This window comes from Coturnix japonica, chromosome 4 (assembly GCF_001577835.2).
Source record: "Coturnix japonica isolate 7356 chromosome 4, Coturnix japonica 2.1, whole genome shotgun sequence".
In the NCBI taxonomy this organism is placed as follows: domain Eukaryota; kingdom Metazoa; phylum Chordata; class Aves; order Galliformes; family Phasianidae; genus Coturnix; species Coturnix japonica.
The window spans coordinates 15,265,342-15,285,798 of record NC_029519.1 but is presented as its reverse complement, the minus strand read 5'-3'; the positions used below and the strand labels follow the sequence as shown (position 1 = coordinate 15,285,798).

General features: G+C 44.3%; 1 protein-coding gene across 1 annotated transcript; it reads right to left on the bottom strand.

The window, feature by feature from the left end:
* Window positions 1-265: 265 nt before the first annotated feature.
* C1GALT1C1 (C1GALT1 specific chaperone 1) lies at window positions 266-1,885 on the bottom strand. The gene is made up of 2 exons (XM_015860823.2): window positions 1,813-1,885; window positions 266-1,644 (listed from the first exon to the last, which is right to left on the bottom strand). The coding sequence occupies exon 2, from the start codon at window positions 1,637-1,639 to the stop codon at window positions 683-685; it is 957 nt and encodes a 318-aa protein (XP_015716309.1). The 5' UTR covers window positions 1,640-1,644; window positions 1,813-1,885; the 3' UTR covers window positions 266-682.
* Window positions 1,886-20,457: the final 18,572 nt, after the last annotated feature.

Here is a 20,457-nt window from a genome sequence, read left to right as displayed (position 1 = left end):
ACCTGACTGTACTGATATTTATGTAATGCTAATATTCAAATGTAGTTATCTCATTCTTTGTGAGATTAAGAAAGTCGGTCTAAAGGTCACTTGATATTACTCTGCATTGACTTCTTAATAGATTACTTCTGTCAGTTGCTTCCTGCTGGCTTGTTTCTGAGTTAGATTGTACATAAAGCAACAGGTGCACCCTGTGGACTGCCTAACCAGTGTAATTCAAGCTGCCCTATACTTCCGCATAAAGGAAATCACATGAAAATTGGTCTTTCAGATTGAATCTGTAGTCAGTTTTATTGGTACATCTTAAAAAGATATAAAGACATTCTGGAAGTGTCTGGAAGAATTGAGAGAATCAAAATCTTGCAAAAATATATTTATAGCAGACTAAAGTTCTTTTGACTTTTCATTAATAAATACTTAGATATACAACCTCCCCCCCCCATAAACTTCATTTCCTTTTGACAACTCCTTTATCATTCGTTCTAGCACTGTCAAAAAGCCAGAATCGTTCTTGTATAAAAGACTTAGAAGGTTCTCCTTCCACTTTTAAAATTAAGAGCTTTACCAAATCCTTGTGCAAAAAAGGTACACGAGTACGATTGGATACGAAAATTGAGCGTCTGTACAAATGTGTGTCATGAGAACAGCTGCCTCCTTGGTCCCATCTCCTCCCTGAAAGATGTCAGTCATTGTCTGAACCTGCAGGGGGTAAGAAGACGAGTGCATCGCTGTAAGTGTGGCCGTATGGCCGCAGCCTGTAAACGCCGTACATCATCACGTGCATGTGGTTGGGAGACAGTCCATTGAAAGTGATGGCCATATCTGAGCAGCAGCCGTCCACCACCTGCTCAGGCCGACTGGCCATTGCCTCTTTAATGAGAGCGTTGACCGATTTGGTGTTAAAAACATCCTTTCCTTCGGAGTCCTCTGCGTTTTCAGCAATCACTCCGGTGTACTTCAGGCACACTGCTAGTTGTTTATCCTCAGAAAGCTTCCAGATCATACCGCCTTGCTCCGGACATTTGTCAGAGTCTTCAAAAACACGTGAGAGTCGTCTTAATGATTCAATGCTCAAAACGATTCCTCCCTCACCATCTACGTACTCTAGGTCACCAGATTTCATAGTGTGGCCTATATAAAAAGGCTGCGCAGGGTCTTTCTTCAGTAAGAAATACTTGAGATTTTCAATAATAGCAAACGTTGTGGGATAGGCGAGGAAGAACCAGTTGAATTCTTCCTTATAACGTTCATAGGTTATTTTGTAAGCTTTTCTCATCATTGTCCACATATCACTCGTGTTGAGCACTACAGCATTGAACACTTTAACATTCTCAGAGCTGTAGAACTCTGCCTTGTCGCAGTGCTTGCTCCAGGTGTCTTTCACCGCAGCCCAGTGCCCGATGTCTTTGGGTTTGACCAGGACAATGCAATAAACGCGGATGCTCTGGCTGAGCTCCAGCCGTTCATCTTCCGAAAGATTCAACACCTCTTCTTTGTTTGGAGCCTGAATGTGATGGTGCTCGTGATGCTGCGCTCTGCTCCCATGGCCGATCTTAACGTGTCCAAGAAGCGTGACCACTACGCAGAATACTCCTCCCAGCAGCACGCCCTTCATGAAAGAACTGCTTTCGGAAAGCATCGCTCCTGCAAAAGACACGCACTTTATGATAAGCGGGCCCGTCCGTTTCCGTGTGTAAGCGTGGCGGCAGGCACCGGGCAGCCCCTCCGCGGCCCCCCTGCGCACCGCACTTTCAGCCCCGCTTTGCCCCGCGTGGTCGGTAACCGCGCCAGGCCCGACTCCGCTGCACTCACCGGCTCCAGCACTACCGCACAGTGCCAGGACACCGGCACCCGCCGCGTCCCGCCCCTTCCGCCTCGTGTTCCGGCTCCCTGCGGAAGTGCCGCGCGGATCTTCCGCTCCCGGTTCCCCCCGGTTTCCCCCGTTGCTGTCGGTTCCCCTCCTGGCGGTTGCTGAGCCCCCCGTGTCGCCTTTCAGCTTGTTGCAGTCTGAAACCCACTGCTTTCCCAGGGCACTTGTTTTCAAAGCATCGGTCCTTTTCCCGCTTTGTGTCCCCGACAGATGTAGTTGTTTAGGAGAACGTGGTGGTGGAGAGGGATTTAATAGGGCCTGGGGTTTACAACGACTCATTTGGTGTTAGCCAGCCATACAGCTGCTGCGGGGCTGGCAGAAATCAGAGGAGACCCCCGAACATAACCCTGTGTGTGCATTGGAGTGATGAAGGCAACGTGTCTTAAACATCAGAAGAGCGTAGTGGAAGATCTCTGAGCCCACCTTGTGGAGACTTTGGAAAGCAAACAAGATGACAGTGCCTCAAACCCAGATGTTATTGTTTGTTAATGTCAGTTTTATTGCCAAAACCAAGAATAAAAACACCCATTCTCTGTTCTGTGGTACTAGTAAAGCTTTTGTACTCATACATTCCCTACCTGTACCCTCCCCACCGGTGCTTGTGTTTCACCATCATTGCACACAGAACTGATTCTTGGCAGGCAGGAACAATGTTCTCATGCTGAGATAAAAGATTTGTTCCCCAACAACTAAAAAGACCTCTACCAAAGTACAGGGCATCTGTTTGCGTTAATCTCAATTTGAGTACGTATTGCATTGCTGGTTTTTTTCCCCCTCAATTCTTGTACAAGAAATTTTAGTTCATAGAGAGGTTTGACATCATACGTGGATACTGTGACCTCACCAAACAACGGGCATTGTTTAAATACCTGAATTTCCCTACAATTAGAGATCTTTTGCCTAGGGGCTGTAACATTCAAGTCCAGTGAAGTAATCAGTAGGTGTCACGCTTTGTGTGGCCAGTCTATAGCAAGACTGAATGTGGGAATGGGAGAAGAGTTGCACAAGAAGTAAAAATAGATTCATATTTTTGCGTGACTACCTTGTTCTAGATAAAGCAAGGAGTAACTACAACTTTTCTTAGCAGACAGTGAAGCTACTAAGATCTTCTTGCTAGGAATGAGCAAAGAGAGCTCTTTAAACATTAGATTCCCATGTTTTAATCTGAGTTTGATTTGTTTATTTATTTATTCTGATTGTAGTTGTTTTATTTTCACAGAGAATGCTTATCAACCTGCTTTTTTTCCTTCCACCTGAATTCTTTGGAGTGTTTTCAGGTTCTTAAAGCTGGTGCACGTTTTGCAGGGAAGCATTCCTCTGTAGTACTTAGGAGCTGTAATGCACTCTCTAGGTTCTGGCACCAGAAGGAACAAATAGAAGCAATGTTGTCTTATAACAGGTACAGCATTCACTGAATAGGCTGTAGCCAGTAAAGAACGTTTCATGATTGGCACATGCTCTCATTTTGCTAGTGATACAATTTGCCCCTCACTTGCCAAGCTCTGTTCAGTGAGGTGTTTAAAGGTAATTGATCTCTGGCCTTTGTGATGTCTGAGCTGTTGGAAAAATGAAGCAGACCCCATGAAAGGGTCTGGGTTTGGTTCTGGTCTCGCAGATCCTCATTGGCAGCAGCAGCTCTGGCAATTGAGAACAAAGTTGCAGATAGTAGGTTGCACTTAGTGATGCACTGCATTTTGTTTTTCTTTCTTTCCTCTCATGTTTCAGGTATTGAAATTCAGCAGGAAGAGATGAGTATCAAACAGAAAACTACATGGGCATTGATTTGGTTAACTAAGGATGTTTAGACACCAAAGAGAAACCCGAACTTGGCACTTTTTGTGTGCCAAAAACATCTCTTCCTTCAAATGATTGTTTAAACTACGTAGGGGATGTAAATCACGAGGCAAGCAGTCAGAGGGAACTGATAAATAGCAATGGGCTGCAGCACCACCCTGATTACCTCTGTAGGTGCTAGTGGAGGTGAAGGATGGGAAGGGATAATGTGCTGGTCTGCAAGCATGCTGTTACAGCTGGCATTGCCAGGCTTCACCCGCTGAGTCTCAAGCCTGAAGGCAATCGGTGAGATTGGAGTGGAGGAAAAAAAAGAGACTGAGCTACTGGTTGCTTAGGTGATGGGAGGGGTTTCCTGGTTGGTCTGCACCAAAATCCTTTTTGGAAAGGGGGAGAAAACTGAGATTTTATGCATTTGTTCTTGTGATAAATTGAAAGTCATGCCTGTCTTGCGGAAGCTGGGGAAAGCCATCTGCATTGTAGAGTCAAGGTTTTCCTCTCCAGTATTGGGTAGGTCTGACTGGAGGTCACTCCCTAGGTCTCCTGGGGGGTTTATTTTGTCCATGATACACTGCTCTGTTTTGTGCACTGCTTCAAATGTGCATCTCAGAGTGTGTTTCACAGCAAAATTATGCATTACAGTGGGTGGTAGAGGTAAGCAAACATACCTATTGAGTAAATTAATAGAGAACTTTAATAGGTCTGGATGTAATCAGAGTGGCATGGGATGTGAGACTTGGAGAGTCCAAGAACTGGACACAGTCAGACACAGCAGGCACCTCTTGGGTTGGTGGAAATGGAGTTGGAGCTGTGTGGTGATGAGGTGAATAGAAAACTTGAGATAGAAGCTTATCTTACCACACTGAGTTATGACTGTTTTAAATCCAAGTACAGTTAAGCTAGAAAAGTAGGTGTTTTGTGGTTTAACTGTCCCAAGTGAATGTCACCTCTCCACACTGCTTTACTTACCTGTCTGTAGAGAACCTCATGAGATTCTCCTGGGCCTACTGCTCAGCCTGTCTGGCTCTCTCTGGATGGCATCCTGTCTCTTAGGTGTGTTGGCCACACCACACAGCTTGGTGTCATCTGCAAACTGCTGAGGGTGCACTCAATCCCACTATCGTCATTGATGCCAAAGAGCATCCATGTCAAAGAGCACTGGTCCCAGTATTGAAAGACACTGACTCTGCAGGCTATTTGCATCTTCTGCAGGTGTGTGCAGCCGTGTGTGACACCATGTCCTTGCCACAGGGCTGGGCTCTGGCAAAGGATGAGAGCTTTAAACAGGAGATTTATCTTATTTTAATACTAATTTAATGTCCTGGGTATTTACCTCTGAAAAACTGTTCTCTCTAGATTTTGTACAGAATACCGGAATTACTGGATGACATCTTATGGCCACATTATATAGGAGATAATGCATAATGAGCTCTTTTAGCCTTGAAATCTTTAAATTTGATTAGCCATGTTAAACAAAGGTTTTAAATCACTTTCCTCTCCTCTTTTCTCCCTGAACACTGTCAAGGAAAGTCTTGACATTGAAATAGCTGTTATTTAAATGATGCCCTCAAGCACAGGAAGATATAAAAGTAGCAAAATACTTGAAAGGAACTTACTAATTTTGAACTGCCATATAGTTCCTTGTTTCTAATAGGCATAGTTGAATGGAAAAATGCATCTTATTTACTGTCTGTGCTAAGTCAATCAAGTGGATGCTAACATCCTGCTTGCTGCAGCAATTCTGCTGAAATTAAACCAACATGCCACATCTTTAAGGAGCTTGCTTTTGCCAGTCTGAGCCCCCAGCATTTGAAAACTGTGGGCTCAGCAGAAGCTTTCAGACTGTGTAGGTAAGAACTTTCATGAGCAGCAGTGACAGACAGTCCCATGGCACACAGACAAGACCTGGTGGGAAGCTGGCTAGTTGGGCACTGCCTTGGTGTGACTTACAGACATGGGTGGTGTCTTGGCTCCCAGGAGCTGTGGTCCCTGCGAACATCTGAGGCCTTGCCTCTGTTTGGTTACCTGCAGCCTGGGACTCATCATATTAAGGGAGGAGAAGGAAGAGAAAGGGTAGAGATAGCAGAGCTTCTGGGGGGTCTAATATGATGATAGCTTCCATGAGATGCTTTCTTGAGCTAAACATTGACATCCTTTTTGACAGGGACAGTCAGGCTCTGAAATAGCCAGTCCTCCAAGCAGATGTTTGCTTTGCTGTGCCGATATTGAAGCGGAAGACTCTGGAGCACTGTGTGCAGAGGCCAAATGAATGTGTCTGCGAGGTACCTTTGTTTGCAGCACACTGGAGTTATTTGTGTGGTTTAGTGGAGAGATGTGCCGGGAATGTTATACTCCTGTTCCTGGGGGCCTGTGCAGCGCAGCCTGAGGGTGCTGCTGCCCTGGGACTGCCATCAGATGTAGAAGCTTTGTGCCTTCTGGTGAAGCAGGGATGGGAACAAAGCTAATGGCGTGCATGAGTGAGCAGGGAGTAATGTGCACTACAGGCAAAAGGGGAGAGAACAGAGGGGCTGAAGCTGCTGCGCTGAAATCACTCATCAGATTTCTGCCTCTTTCCCTTTCTAACAGATGATGACACTGTTGTGTCATTACATGGATTCTCAGTTTGGCCAGCCATAGCTTGCTGTCTGGGTCCTCTCCATTCATGCTCCATTTGTACGTTCCAGCCTGATATTGGCCTGCTGGCTTACACAGCCTCATGCTGCTGCAGCTGTTATGCCAGAGCCCTCAGTGGAGCCACCGCTGTCAGCAACCAAGCCACAGTGCTGCTGAGCTCTGCCTTTTGTTGGCTGAATGGGCTCCTGTCTCACATACAAATGCAAAGGTACTGCTCTGCTCCTTAGGGCATGGGTGGAAATACACCCAGGGGATCGCAATCCCCTGCTGTTCCTGTCCCCTGCAGTGCTGGTGGATGTGGTGTTGATGGAGCAAGGGGCTGTGCCACCCCTGAGCCCCCAGCCCTGTCCTTTGTGGCAGGGTTGGCCAGGATCAAGGCAGCAGGGACAGATGGGATGTCACACTTCTGAATTCCCAGTGCAAAGGTTGGTGGAGGTCAGTGATGAGTAGCGTCCCCCAGCGGTCAGTGCTGGGGGATACTCTTTATTATCTTCATCAGTAACATTGGCAGTGGTGTGGAGTCCACTCTAAGCAAGTTTGTTGATGACATCAAGCTGTGTTGTGTGGTCAGCCACACAAGGGACAGGATGCCATCCAGAAAGACACAGATGGGATGAGCAGTGTGCCCAGGAGAATCTCATGAGGTGGACAAATGCAAATACAAGGTCTGGAACCCGGGTTGTGGCAACCCCCACTATCAGGATAGTCTGGGGATGGAAGGAATGAGCGCAGCCCTGCCAAGAAAAGATGTGGGGATGGCATCTGGATGTGAGCCAGCACTGTGTCCTCACAGCCCAGAAAGCCAACCAGATCCCGGGTGCATCCAAAGCAGCACAGACAGCAGGGCAAGGGAGGAGGTCTGCCCCTGCGTCCAGATGGGGAGTACTCAGCACAGGAGAGACATGGAGCTGTTGGAGTGAGTCCAGAGGAAGGCCACAAAAATGATCTGAGGGATGGAAATCCTCCCTGCGAGGACAGGCATAGTTTCACTTGTTGGTGTACTGGATTATGCATGGCCATGACCTCTTTTCCCACTCATCTCTAAGCATCTGCCTTAAGGTAAGAATCGCACAGTTGCTGTTTGTTACGCCTTCTTTCATTTAGGCTTAATTTTGTTATCCTGTTCTTCTGAGTAAATCTTTGTGAACAAATGATGGATGTTTGGGCTAATTATCAGTACAAGGGGCTGTGAAGGAACAGAAGAATATGTTTGGGAGTGTGAATTGTCAGTGATGTACAGTATCTATTCGCACTCTAAAAGACTGAATTCAAAGTGATAATTATATGCTGTTTTTGCTGTTTAAGTGGTTTAATGCCATTAAGACTTTGCTACTTAATGGAAAAGCTTAGAATCAAACTAGCATGGGAATACTAAAAAATTTAATGGATTTCTGTTTAAGTCATTCTTCCTATTAGGAAACAAATCTACCAAAATATATAAGTAGGTCTTTGGATTCAATTATTAATCCTCTCTTAATATGAAGAGCAAAATTATCATTTGACAGTATTTCTCTGCAATAGAATTTTAATGATACCATCATCTTGTAGCTGAACATGATTTTTCCCAATTGGAACAAAGTTAGAGGATACTTAGCACTGAATCAATTTCTGTTATTAATCCTAAGCAGTTACAATATACCATCAACAGCATGTCTTGAACACCCATCAAACAGAAACATCACTACTTTCTCATCCATCATCTGGGTTCACTGTGTAATCGAAAGGCTTAGGAACATGGTAGCTACAATGGGATTGTAGAAGCAATGTGTGGGAAGGGAAGGGTGCCATATACCTGGGAGGATTTTCAATGGTCAGATCCTGATATCTAAAATCTGATGAGCTTCATCATGGCAGGATCTTGTCTGCTGAAGAAATATGCTGTAGTTTAGTTGAAGTGCTTGTTTTGACTACGGGATGAAAAAAGGGAGCAGGTAGGAGACTGATCTGCCAGTGGGTTGCCCTTTTGCAGGTTGGTTCTGGAGCAAATGGATTGGGGTGTAGCTCAGGCTCCTTGAGAGGGGATGGCGATGGTGAAGTTGCATAGCAAGGAGCTATTTGTTCTAACCATTATTGCAAAGTCAAACCAGGGATAATCCCTTGTAGAATCTCTGTGAGATTTTTCTGGGAAGAATCCAGGTAAAAGTAGGGAGACTTGATTCAATTCACTTTTCATGATCAGTCACGTTCCTCTAGATGTACTTTTATCTCACTGTTCCATGGGGCTTTATACATCCCCTCAGAAGACCACATAAACTCAAGAGATCTGGGCAGATCTTTGCTGGGTGCCACTAACTGCCACAGCTGCTTCGTTCCCATTATCTAACAGCAGCTGGTTGTGCTTTAGGATTCATATCCTGTAAAACTAAAGTCAGGAATGATGCCACATGATGCTGTGCTGTTGGGGTGTTGGTAATTTGACAGCAGGAGCTTCCTGACACATCTGAAAATCAAGCCTCCTCTCCAGGCTAACAAGATGTCCATCCTTCATACTGCAAAAATTTTAGGATTTCATGCAATGTGACTCAAATTGATACTGAAAAAGGGGCTTGTTTGGCCTATTAGTCATATTAAAATTCTGGGTGCTCATGAGAGAATACCCACCGTTTTAGGTAGCCAGTCTGTTTGGACTATAAGATGTTACGTATTGCCTTTTCATCTTCTACTGTGATCCCAAATTGTGATGGCAGTAGCTAGACTAATTGTAGGAGTTTTCTTTCTGGAAGTCCACAGGGAAAACCACCACACCAATATTAACATGGGTTCTACTACCTTTTCCCCTCCTCAGTTTGAACCAAAGGGAAGTTGGAGTACAGGATCAAGCCCCTAATTTGTTACTTACACTTGATGTGAAGCTTAGTGTCCAAGGTCAAGCTCAGAGGTTAGCAGAATAACTCATGCCTGAGAGCAACTCATCATGTTAGACAGAAAGTAATTTGGTCCAAGGCACGGCATGTTGGAAGACTGCCACTTCCTTTCTCTTTCAGTACTCTTCTGCATTCCCACTGCTGTAAACAGCCTCCTCCTTTCTCTCCGAGTGGAACTGGGCTTCCTTCCTGAAGCCTTCCCAAATTCAAATTGCATTTGGCAATAATTTTGTATTTGTGTTTGATACAAAACTTTTCAAAGGAACTCCACAGACACTAATCAGGGTAAAAATGCAAATCTAAAATCAGTCTTATTCTAATGTTTCCTTTGGAAACCATTTAATTTCTTACAAGCACACTTTGGCAGATGATGTAGCCCTTACGGTAATAAATCAAGGGAGCATGAGACACTTCACTGCAGCTGCAGCACGGCTAGTTAGGATCCTATTCAAGAAAAAGGCTTAGGCAGTGTATTTTCTTTCCTGTACTCGGCAGTACCATTTCTCCTCCTTATAGATCAAGTGAAAAGACTCTCAGAATGCTCTTATAATTGTCTCCTTGGAGTTACAATCTGCAAATGCTTTTTCTAGAAGATAAAAATACCCAAATTTTAATGTAGCCTTTTAAAATGGCACGTCATTAACACTCCAACCTCCTTCACGGTTTTGTAAATCTCTTTAATAAGGGTGAGAAGAAGCTTAGAGAGGTCTCTTTGATTAAAGGTTTGACCTGGAATTGCTTTGAATTTGTATTATGGAGTCAGCAGGTTTAGCAAAGTGGTCTGAACAGAGAATCTTTTGAATTACTTTGCAGGTAGAGCTGTAAAGAGAATAAGTATTATATAAAACTTCCTAAAACCACAGCAGAACCAATTAACCATCAGAGGACTATACCGAAAAGTTGAATCCACAGAGCATGGGGAGTAAAGTGCCTTGCTAGCCTACATCTTCAGTGTGCCATGTTTGAGTTCCTGTGGCACAACCTCCAGGTGAGGAGGTTCTATGCCCCTCCAGCCTCAGGGCTCCTGCAGGCTTGTAGCACTATTGAGGAATGGCCCAATTCCGTAAGAAATAAGATCAAGTCAGTGAGTGATGGACCTGACTGTGCTCAGTGCTATGCCACTGTGCATAACTAGGCTCTGAGGAAGTGATCAAAGACCTGGTCTAGTACCAGATCTGGAAGTCAGTGGCCCTACCTGTGGCGAAGGTGTTGGAATTTGATGATCTTTGGGGTCCCTTCCAACCCAAGCTATTCTGTGATTCTATGATGCACAAGCCTTTTTAATCTCATTGACAGTGCATCTTATGGGTACAAGTTTTTTAGAAGGTGATATTACCTCTCAAGGCCGTCTCTCTGCAAATACAGATTTGCTGCATTTGTTGGTGGTGGTCCGACCATTTTGCTTAATGGAGATATTTCTGTGCAGGATAGAGGGGGCTTGTTTCTCTTTGCTGTAATCTTTTGTAGGATCTCTAAAGCTCGGGCAAAACTTTGTGTGGGGCAGTAACCCTACACTGGATTTACTGCACAACGTTCAGTGTCTGCCTTTGGGAGTGCATAGGAGCAGAACCATCCATCAGATACAGAACTCACAATAAGTTGGAGACTCACAGCAAGAAAAGTCAGATTTTCTTTGTCGATACCTTTTTTCTTTGTTTGATTTTAGCTTTTGTGGCATGAATACACTGACAACATCCCTGCAACCATCAGCTAAGAGCAGGGACTTGCAGCACACATAAATCAGCACTGCTGTGCAGGCTGCCTTTGCTCCGGAGAATCCAAGTCTGTTTTCTTTGTAGACCTTCATGTTAGGTGTCAGCATGATGGAGGATGCCTTGAACGTAGTTGAATTTGGAAGACCTGGGAGCAGAAATACAGTGTTAAGAATATCATCGTGAAGTCAGCAGGGAAATCAGTTTTAATTCCTTCCATTTGCCTTTTTTCTTGGGTTTTGGGCTCTGCAGAATTGTGAACAGCATACATAGAGCAAAAATGCTTGCACATCTGAACTACCCATAGTGATCGGTGATGTCAGCTGAGCCTTCCACAAAAGCAGCAGAATTTCCTGAGCAGGGACAGCATTGCCCAGACTTGATGGCTGAACGCAGACAGATATTTCTGCAGGACGCTCAGTGGTTTTAATCCCTCCTGAAGTTGGTGACAGAAGAAGTTTTGGCTCTTATCAGGAACCCTTAGCGTTCCCTTACAGTATGACCCATTTCTACAGGCTTTGGGGAAATACAGTGCTGATCTGCTCTATCTGATTAGGTCAAAGCCAAGCTGAAATGTTATTGAGGAAAGCATTGCTGCAGAGATGCTTGCAAAAGGAAAGTACTGAAGGTGATCCCTGAAGTAGCTGGTATTCAAAGTTCAGCTCAAATGAGGACACAGCACATCAGATGGGACAGGGCAGAGGATATGGCAGGGCACTTGCAGTGCTGCTTTCAGACAGCTGTGCCAGCTACACTGAAAGCATCTGGAGAGTTTGAACATTTGAAGTTTTGTTGCTGTTCCTTTTGGGGAACGATAGTATATATACATTCCTTAAACAGCAGCAGCTGGGTACCTGCCTCCATCTGTGGTCAACAAGCAATCTGAACAAGGTGAAGTACCGAGCTGATTTTGGTGGAATAGTGGGATAGTGGGATGCAGCTCTTTTGTGACCCCCCAGCATGCTGCATACCACCCTCAGTTTTCCACAGAGGAGAATTGGGACTCCTCACTTTGAATACTGCTTCGAATGCCTAAGCAGGCTGTATGTGCCCCTTCATGCACATAAAAAGGGAGGAGGAGAAATAAAAATATCACCTTCTATTCCTTGGAGCTCTGACATCTGTCTTGTATTCTTGATTTCTTTACTATGCCATTTCCTCATCTATTTTACTGGGTCCATATGAGCCTTTATTGCTTCCAGTATTCGGATAAAATGAAAGTTATTGGATATTAGCTATTAGAAGCTAAATGAATAGCTCCTGAAACTGTTTTCTTGCTGGGAATCATTACTATACCATATGGATTCAAGTCATGTAGCTGAGCTAATATTGCACCCGGAATTGCTAAACCTATTCCTTCTGAGCCCTTAACACCTTACTGGACAGGCGAGGAGGGGTTATTTAAGTGGCCAAGGTTTCTAACATGTCTGTACTGCAGTCATTCAAAATGTTACATGTGCATCAAGTTGTAAGCAAGACTCGTGAAGAGCTGAGAACAGAGCTGCATCCTGACTGCCAAGTGGGCACTGACTCAGTGGGCACTGGTGGGGTGGGAAAGGCTGGGAGGAAAGTGGGAGGTGGAGTGAGGGCAAGAGACTTCCCGGACTGATAGAGATTTCAGTTCAAGCAGCTTGGAGTGGCTGTCAGTGCTCTCAGCCTCATGCAAACACAAAATTAAGCACACTGGCTTTAATTACCTTCCTCGTGCCTTTCTCATGTTTACCTTCCGTATGCTGGGAAATAGTTATTCTGGCTCAGCTGACAAATGGTAGTTCATTAGGATATGGTAATTTGATTGCTTGTGATTGTTTTTCTCTGCTCTTAGCATCTGAGACTGTTCTAAGTTGTAAAGGAAAGAGTCTTGATTTATGCCACAAAAAAAACCCCACAAAACTCCCCCCACCCTCAAAACCCCAAAGGAATATTAATTCCAAGAAACAAAATTGCCTGCTACCATAAATGGCTGCTAACTGCAGTGATTATTAAACTTAAATGTATCCACCCCCTCCATGTGGCACCACAGCACTTAGTGCAGAGGCCTGAGTGCTGGGTGAAGCTGAAGAGGAACACTGGAAGCTTTATAGCTCAGCCACGCATTCAAATAGTACTAGTTTGGAGAGCCTGATTGGTGAGACAGGCCTCAGGATAACAGGTGGAGCTGTGCTGAAGTTTGTGAACCAACTCAATGCCAATGCACCCATTTCTCCTGTGGTTTAGTAACAGTGCTTCCGTTGACTTACTTGCCTTACCTTGTCTCATGAGATGAGATCTGTAACAGTGATGGAGAGTTTCCTTCTGTACCTGTGTGGATTCACCCAACAAGGGGATTAAAACTGGATTTTAACCCAGCAGCTCTCTTGCTGTTGAGCATCAGGACATTCTCCATAACAAGAGTGCTGCTCTTCCCAAGGCTGGGGCGAGCCTTGGGAAGGCTGGAAGCCTTCACAGCGTGTGAGCAAACCTGACCCCAGAGGAGCTGAGTGTGCTTTGGGAGAGAAAGAATGGTCTGAAAGCTTCTCCTTCATGCAGGTATAGGTTATTCTACTGCCTGTTGTATTTTAACTCCAGTTGCCCTTCAAGCACACATCTAAACTTGTTCCTGCAAGGGACCCTGTAGGCCCTTTCATCTGAACTGCGTGGAATCTGATGTTAAAGGACTTGTGATAAAATTCCACACATTAAATTGGGAAACTAGCGGCATGATATAGAATAAACTGCAGCATTGTGTGCATATGGCTCTTGGCAGGACATTAGTCTTTGTCTATGAAGAATGTTCTCACAAAGTAAATAAATAAAACAAATTCACAAAGCCTCTGCATTCAAAGCACTCATTCTCCAGTGACATGTTCCTTCTCTGCCAGCTCTGCAGCACCTTCTAAAAGACCTGGTTCACTCTAAATGTGCTAGAGGTGATGGAAACCATCTCTATTCATGACACACAATGAAACCCAGTATCCTATTTTAAGAACAGAAGTCAGATAGCTGTAGGTACAGCTAATGAAGCTAATGAAGGAAAGCCCACATGGGTCACCCACTGGTGCTGAAGGAACACCAGCAGCCTTATTTTTTAGTAGCTGTGTTGGAAATGTCCAGAATGCTTTTTGTCTTTGGGCTCTGGAGAGTGCTGGGCTCCACACTGTGCTGTCCCAGCACACCAGTCTGAGAGCAGAGCTCCTCAGGAATGGAAGGAGTGTTAGGGGGGCAAAGAATGGACAGGGGACCTCTCAGCCCTCACTCTTTTCTCCCTGCCAAATCTGACCAGTGGCCCCAGTACTTGGGAATGCTGTAGAGAAAACAGCAGGTGTGTCTGGGCCAAGTCTAGTCATCCTAGTGGGAGCAGGGGCTGCCTTGTTTGACTCGTTTCTTTTTCCTTTTTCTCTTACAGATGGCTTGTTTCATCTTGACTCCAGTTTTATTCATCTCTGTTTCTGAACAGAGCTTTATGGTTGGGAGATGTGGGTGGGTTTTTTGTTATTTATTTATTTTTTTGTACTTTTTTATTGTTGGTAAGATGAGTTGTACAGTACTTAATTAGGAGGGTGGAGAGCATCTCAAAATGAGACCTCCCTGGTGTGACGGCCTTGTGCTTCAGCTGCAGAGGCTGTATTGATTAATTTGTGCAGCCTTGAAGTGCTATTGTGCTGCTTACCTTCAGTCTAGCAAATGGTGTTTTTGTAATGAAGTGGAAAGGGTCTGAAATAATGAGACACAAAAAGAACCTCTGTGGTGGAGCAATGGAAAACTTCATCTTCTTAAAAAATGGACAGTGCGTCTTCTGGGTGATTAGTTGGCCCAAGAATGGGGCAGCCCATCACGGTGACTGCTCTGCTTTCTTCCATGTGAGATGATGGAGGGAAGGCATTCTCTGAAATGAAGATGAGAACACAGTGAAGGTGCTTAAACTGACTGCAGGCTCCCAGATCGATGTGATGAGTAAACTTAGACAAGGAACAGTGCATCACAAAAGCACACAGATTATGCTCTACCTGTACAGGGATGAGAAGGAAACTCTCGCTTACACCCCAAGAAAACCCACACCAAACCCAAACCCCCAAATCTGTCATGCTATTTCTTATTCTGAAGGCAGGCAACCTACCAGGCATCTAGGTCTGTTTTCTGAGAGAAGGGAAACCAAATCTCTTCATATTAGGGGGGTGGAATGGGCGTCTCTATCTTATGGTGCTTTAATTGTAGGAAGAAAGGAGGGAGAGAAACAGGAGGGAGACATTTCTCCTTGGCAGTATCCTGATTGCCTATATAAAACGTAGTCCTTGTGACTGACAGTATGTATTTGAACTGAATGCAAGACAAGCTGATCAGCGCTATTGTATCACGGCCTGTGATGCTTCTACCAGCTCCAAGCCTCTTCAGTTTGCAGAACAACAATAAGCGCTTAATGATATTTGCTCCTTACAAATGAGACAGTCTCAGGCCCAGTTCCTTTGGAATTGCAGTCCTCAGTGCTGTTGCCTTCTTATGCTGCTGGGTGAAGGCAGGGGTGGCTGGAGAGGTGTTCTGCAGGACACAACCATAGGGAGGCTGTGCTGCTGAGTACAGCAGTGGGGCTGCTGACCTCTTCCTGCACTTCTGTTTTCCCGAAAGCCCAGAATGACTTGCCAGGAATAGGATCCAGCTGTATGGTAGTACCGATCTTTCTGCTCTCTGCATGTATTTTTGAGATGAATACATGTTAAAACTAACCCAGTAGCCATAAAAATCAGGAAAAAGTACCCTGCTTGTAATAAAAATGTCAGACCCGCTTGTTCTTATTTAAGAGGAAAGAGTCACTGTGTGTATTGGAGATGGGGCCTGTGGGAAAGGTTTTAGGAGATTCTCTGCATTCTGTCTCAGTGCAGCACTGATGGCTACTTTGGAGCAGAGCTACTTAAAATAATAGTTTGATGGCTTCATTAAACTCTAAGTTTCCCCAGTGCAGAGTATAGTCCAGAGAGAGGTTTTTTTTAGTATGCTCTTAAAAAGCTAACAGTCCATCCCTCCCTGATGTATACCCTTCACTGTGAAAACAAATGGTGCTGTAACTACTCCAAGTCCCATTCCTTCTCAAAGCATTCCTCTAATTAAAATAAATAAATAAATAAATAAATAAATAAAAATAGCCTTTATTTGTCTAAACTTTTGTGTTACCTGAATTAGAGAACTGTGGATTTGGTCCCAGCGTAATATGAATGCAATTGCAAAAATCAATGCATAAAACAGGGCCTGGAAGAGAATTATATTTAACGGGAGACAGAAAATCAAAACAGATTCCAGACAAATTAGAAATGAAGACTGCAACAGCTTGAGCTAAGTTTGCCTTATGGGGAAAGCTTATTAATGTAACTAAGGTGATCTTTTTTTTTGACCAGAACTCCCTGTCAGAAGTATTGGCCCATGTCACGTGTTCTGTGACTTGATACAGCGGTGAGAGTAGCTGGTCAACAGTGATAAAAGGACAAAAAACGATAATGAAAGCTGTACTTTTCAATGTGTTGGAACTTGAAAGATATTAAAACGTGCTGATACAAAGGCTCAGCAGCTGAGCTGTAGCAATATCACAGACAACAGAAGCAATATAGTCTTTAGTCTAGAGAAATATCCTGTATTTCCCTGATCTAATAAAGTTTATTGGATCCATAATTTATTTTAGAAAAGGATCCAAATGCTTTGGATTTGTTTAACCTAATGCAGTCCTAACCGTTCTAAAATGAAAGGGCTCTGTCTTGCATGTCATGCTGAAAAAGATCTCCCAAATATAAAGCTTTTGGAAGAGAACGGTCACTTGTGGCTACAATATTGGAGTTGATTGTGGACTCTACAGTCTTCACCAAAATGAGACTTTCACCCTCTTTCATATGGGCTCATTTAAATTAAATAGCACTGGAAGTTATAACTCTTCACTATCTAGGCTGTGAGCAGGAAGATGAGGTTTAATGAGACGTCACTGCGGTCTGCAACTGCCTGATTGGAGAACATGGAGGAGGCTGAGCCGAGCTCTGCTTGGAAGGGCACAGTGATGGGGCAATAGGCAATGGGTGCAAGCCATTCATCTTCCTGGTCCTGTACCATTTCTGGGTGCTAGAATCAGTTACTGTGGGGCACATGCTCTTTTGTCTTTTCTGACTGGGATTTTTTCTGCCTGAAGGAGCTGAAGGAGCTTGTACAAGGTGAGCCCGCTATTTACAGCTGCCTATCATTCTGTCAGAGGGGTGCTCTATGTGCTTGATGGCCATAGCTCCATTTAGATGGATAGTATAGAAGCCTTCAGTGCACTAAAAGACCAGTTTCCTTTCTCCCTTCAGTTACTGCATTCTTTAGGCATCCTCTTTGTTTCATTCATCTTGAAAAAGAAAAAAAGTTTAATGAGCCCCACTCCTGATTTTCTGGTGGTTTGCCTGTCTGAAATGGTCCTTTCCAAGAGGATATATTAATGGCGCCGTTATCTCTTGATCATGTCAATGTTAATGCATGTAAGTGCTGTTTCTGCCTCATTCTCACATAATTACAAGCCTGTGCTTGGAAAATGAGGATATGTTTGCTTTCTTGATTAAGAAGGTTCTAAGACATTTTTGCATGCCTTGTAGGTAATAACTTATGAAAAGAGCTAGGAGAGAAGCCCAGCAGTAGATTCTTGGCATTTCCCTAGTACTTCCCTCTGCTGAGCAGAAAGCAGTTTGTGAATGCTAATGAAATCAGCTTTGCGTTACTCCAGTGAAGTAGCTGTGCCTTATTCCCATGAGAAGATGGAGACACTGCATGACTAAGTGACTAGCTGGGATTCAGTCTGTCTGCTGGGACTCTGCATATGCTTAGGTGTTGGCTCTCAGTACTGGACCCAGGGGCCAAAATGGAATAGAGTTCAGTGGCCTGGTAATTTTTTTTCCTAGAAACTACTAGCATGTATCATGAAAGGGAAAGTCTTGTTTAAATTAAAACATCCCTACCCTTTATTGTTGAGAAGTCTATTCAAAATGTGAACTGGATGTAATCAATATCTTATTCCTGCACCCTGCCTGAAATAACAAATATTGGAAAGAAATGGACTGCAACAGTTTCCACTATGATAAACTTATTCAAAAGCTTGTCACAAAGACTGATGCCAATGAACAGATTCACCTCCAGTCAGATGGCAGAAGAAAGGAGCAGGGTAGGCACATTAATGCTCTGGAAGAGGCTGAACATACCACATCTTTTCTAATCAGAGGGAATGGATGTTGGGTTGCATATGTATCCTCATTTCTTTCTGCTGATCCCTACTGGGATCACAAAGTAAGGAACTGTTCCTTAGATGCAATCAGTGATGTCCCATAGCTTGAATTCTGCTGCATCCCAGCCAACTTCAGGACTGGTACTCTTATGTGCTACCCTGCAGAGAATGGCATAAATTAGAGCCCGTGCAAGGAGGCCAGCAAACAGCTTTAATTTAGTGGCTGGTAAGTGCTGCTGATCCCCAGGATCCACTCAGGAGGTAATTCTCTAAACATGCGTGTCGGGGAGGTGATTGCTAACCCCGGCTTGTTGGCAGCATTGCCACATGTTGTAATGGGGGGCTGGAGCAGCAGGGAGGCACTTTCACCTCAGGTGGTTTTTGAGAGAGGCAAGTAGTTAAATCATAGGCTGGACTGTTATGCAAAATAGGTTGTAGTGAGGAATGTACCATCATACCAACAAGAAGCAACAGGGGTTTGTCTCCTGTTCCTCGGTCTGCTGGTCTTCACTTGGTAGGTCGGATTCTGAAGCCCCAACTCACATGGACATGTGCACATAAAAGCATTTAACAGAAATTGGGTCTTGTCAGTCTTCTCACTATTGTAACAAATTACCTTATTAGTATTAGTAAAAATTGCTTTTTAGAAATTATTTTATTTGTGGCAGAAGGGAGACAAAGGGCAGTTGGTTGCCTTAACAGCTTCACTCCACAGAATCAGCTAAGATGGAAAGTTACTGCAGCATGAAGATCAGAGCAAAGACCCCGATGGAGTGCAGCTGGCTCAAATCAGCCTTGATTAATCCATCATCTCTGACTGCAAATTGGTGCTGTGGCATTGTCAGGGTCACTGCACATGCTGAGCCTTTCTTGAGAGGCTGGTCTTTCCCTCCTTTGCACCAAACCCTACATGAGTAATACTTAAGGAATGAAGGGAGCAGTGGTGCCTAACAAAGACTTATTTCCCTCCTTTCTGTACTTGGGCTTAAATCCTCAAGAAGACAGATACATTGGTACCAACAAGTCCAAATTCAAAATCCTTGCAAGCTTGTTAGCTCCCTGTTGATAGGTGTATTCATTTTCTGTTACTGAAGTGCCACAGGTGCCTTAAGTTCTGCTGTCTGGACTCAGAAATAAAGGACACCTGTGCTGGGTGTGCTGATTTCCAGCTGGGGCTGCAGCCTGGCTGATTTTGCCTTGCCATTGGCCTGTCTGTTTCCCCATAGGTTTTATTTCAGCCTTTCCTTCCTTTGTTTTTGGAGATCTTTGTTAGTCTTTTAGGTGAGTGCTGTGCCTGCTAGACTGCCTGTCTCCGGAGTGGGGAGCTGCTGGCTGTTCAGGTAGGAAAGAGTGAATGTGATGTTCTGATGCTGGAGTTTGGGCATGATGAGAAGGAAGGAATTAGGGGATCTCATGTAAAATCCCCCCCACTGGAGCAGTGGGGAAGGGCTGCAATGCAGGTGTTCTTTGCTACTTGTGTATTGTAGGTAGAAGAGACAGCCAGAGGAAATGCTGGTTAGCATGGAGTAAGTGGAAAAAAGTGTGTATAAAACAGGGGCGTTCATTCAAAGAATCTTTTTTCTTCTTGGCTCAGGAAGTCTAGGAGACTTTTCAAGGTATGTGGGAAGGTCTCTGTCTTTGTAGTTGAGAGAAAAAGCACTTCAGAGAAACCTGTGTTCCGTGTGTTTCCCACTGACAACCTTAAGAGGCTCCTGTTGTGTTCTTGGGCATTACTATTAATTGCTGCTGGAGCGAGGTAACAGTAGGTAGCTGTGAACATCACAGATAACTCGTAAGCCACAGGGAGAGAAGAGCATAGGAGGGAGTGCTGGTGTTATTTTACTGCTGGGCTCCATACTGAGCAGTGACAACTGGTCTTGATGTGCCTCACTACAACTGAATTATGTTCCTGTGAGAGTCTTCTGCAGGGCTCCTTGTGAATGGACCTTTGTGGCTCACGGGCTGCAGTGTATGGCAATGTCTGCATGGTACAGAGGGACCCTGGGAGCAGCACAATTCAGATACAATATGCTACTCTGTGGGGCTAAACAACTAAAACATAGGGAGCTGCAGTACTGCCCTTCCCCCCTCCCCCTCCTTATTTTCCCTTGTAACAGCCTAAACTTTAGTGTTCTGAAAAGCGTGGTGTTTTTTCTATCAAAAGGAAAGTTTAGTAGTACTTCTTTTTATTAAACTGCATTCTTAAGGAATAGTCCATCGTATTGAATAAATTACCTAAATGCTTTTCTAGTATTTGCTTGCTTTAATAGAATCATTAGTACCACAATGACTTATAAAGCAAAATGTCAACTAACCAGAAAATGCTTTGCAGTTCTCCTGATGTTATATTCCTGGGCTCTTCATATATATAATGTTGCCATA

What these genes read in the sequence shown, in the direction of transcription:
- C1GALT1C1 (XM_015860823.2), bottom strand. Translation starts at nt 1,639, where the DNA reads ATGCTTTCCGAAAGCAGTTCTTTCATGAAGGGCGTGCTGCTGGGAGGA.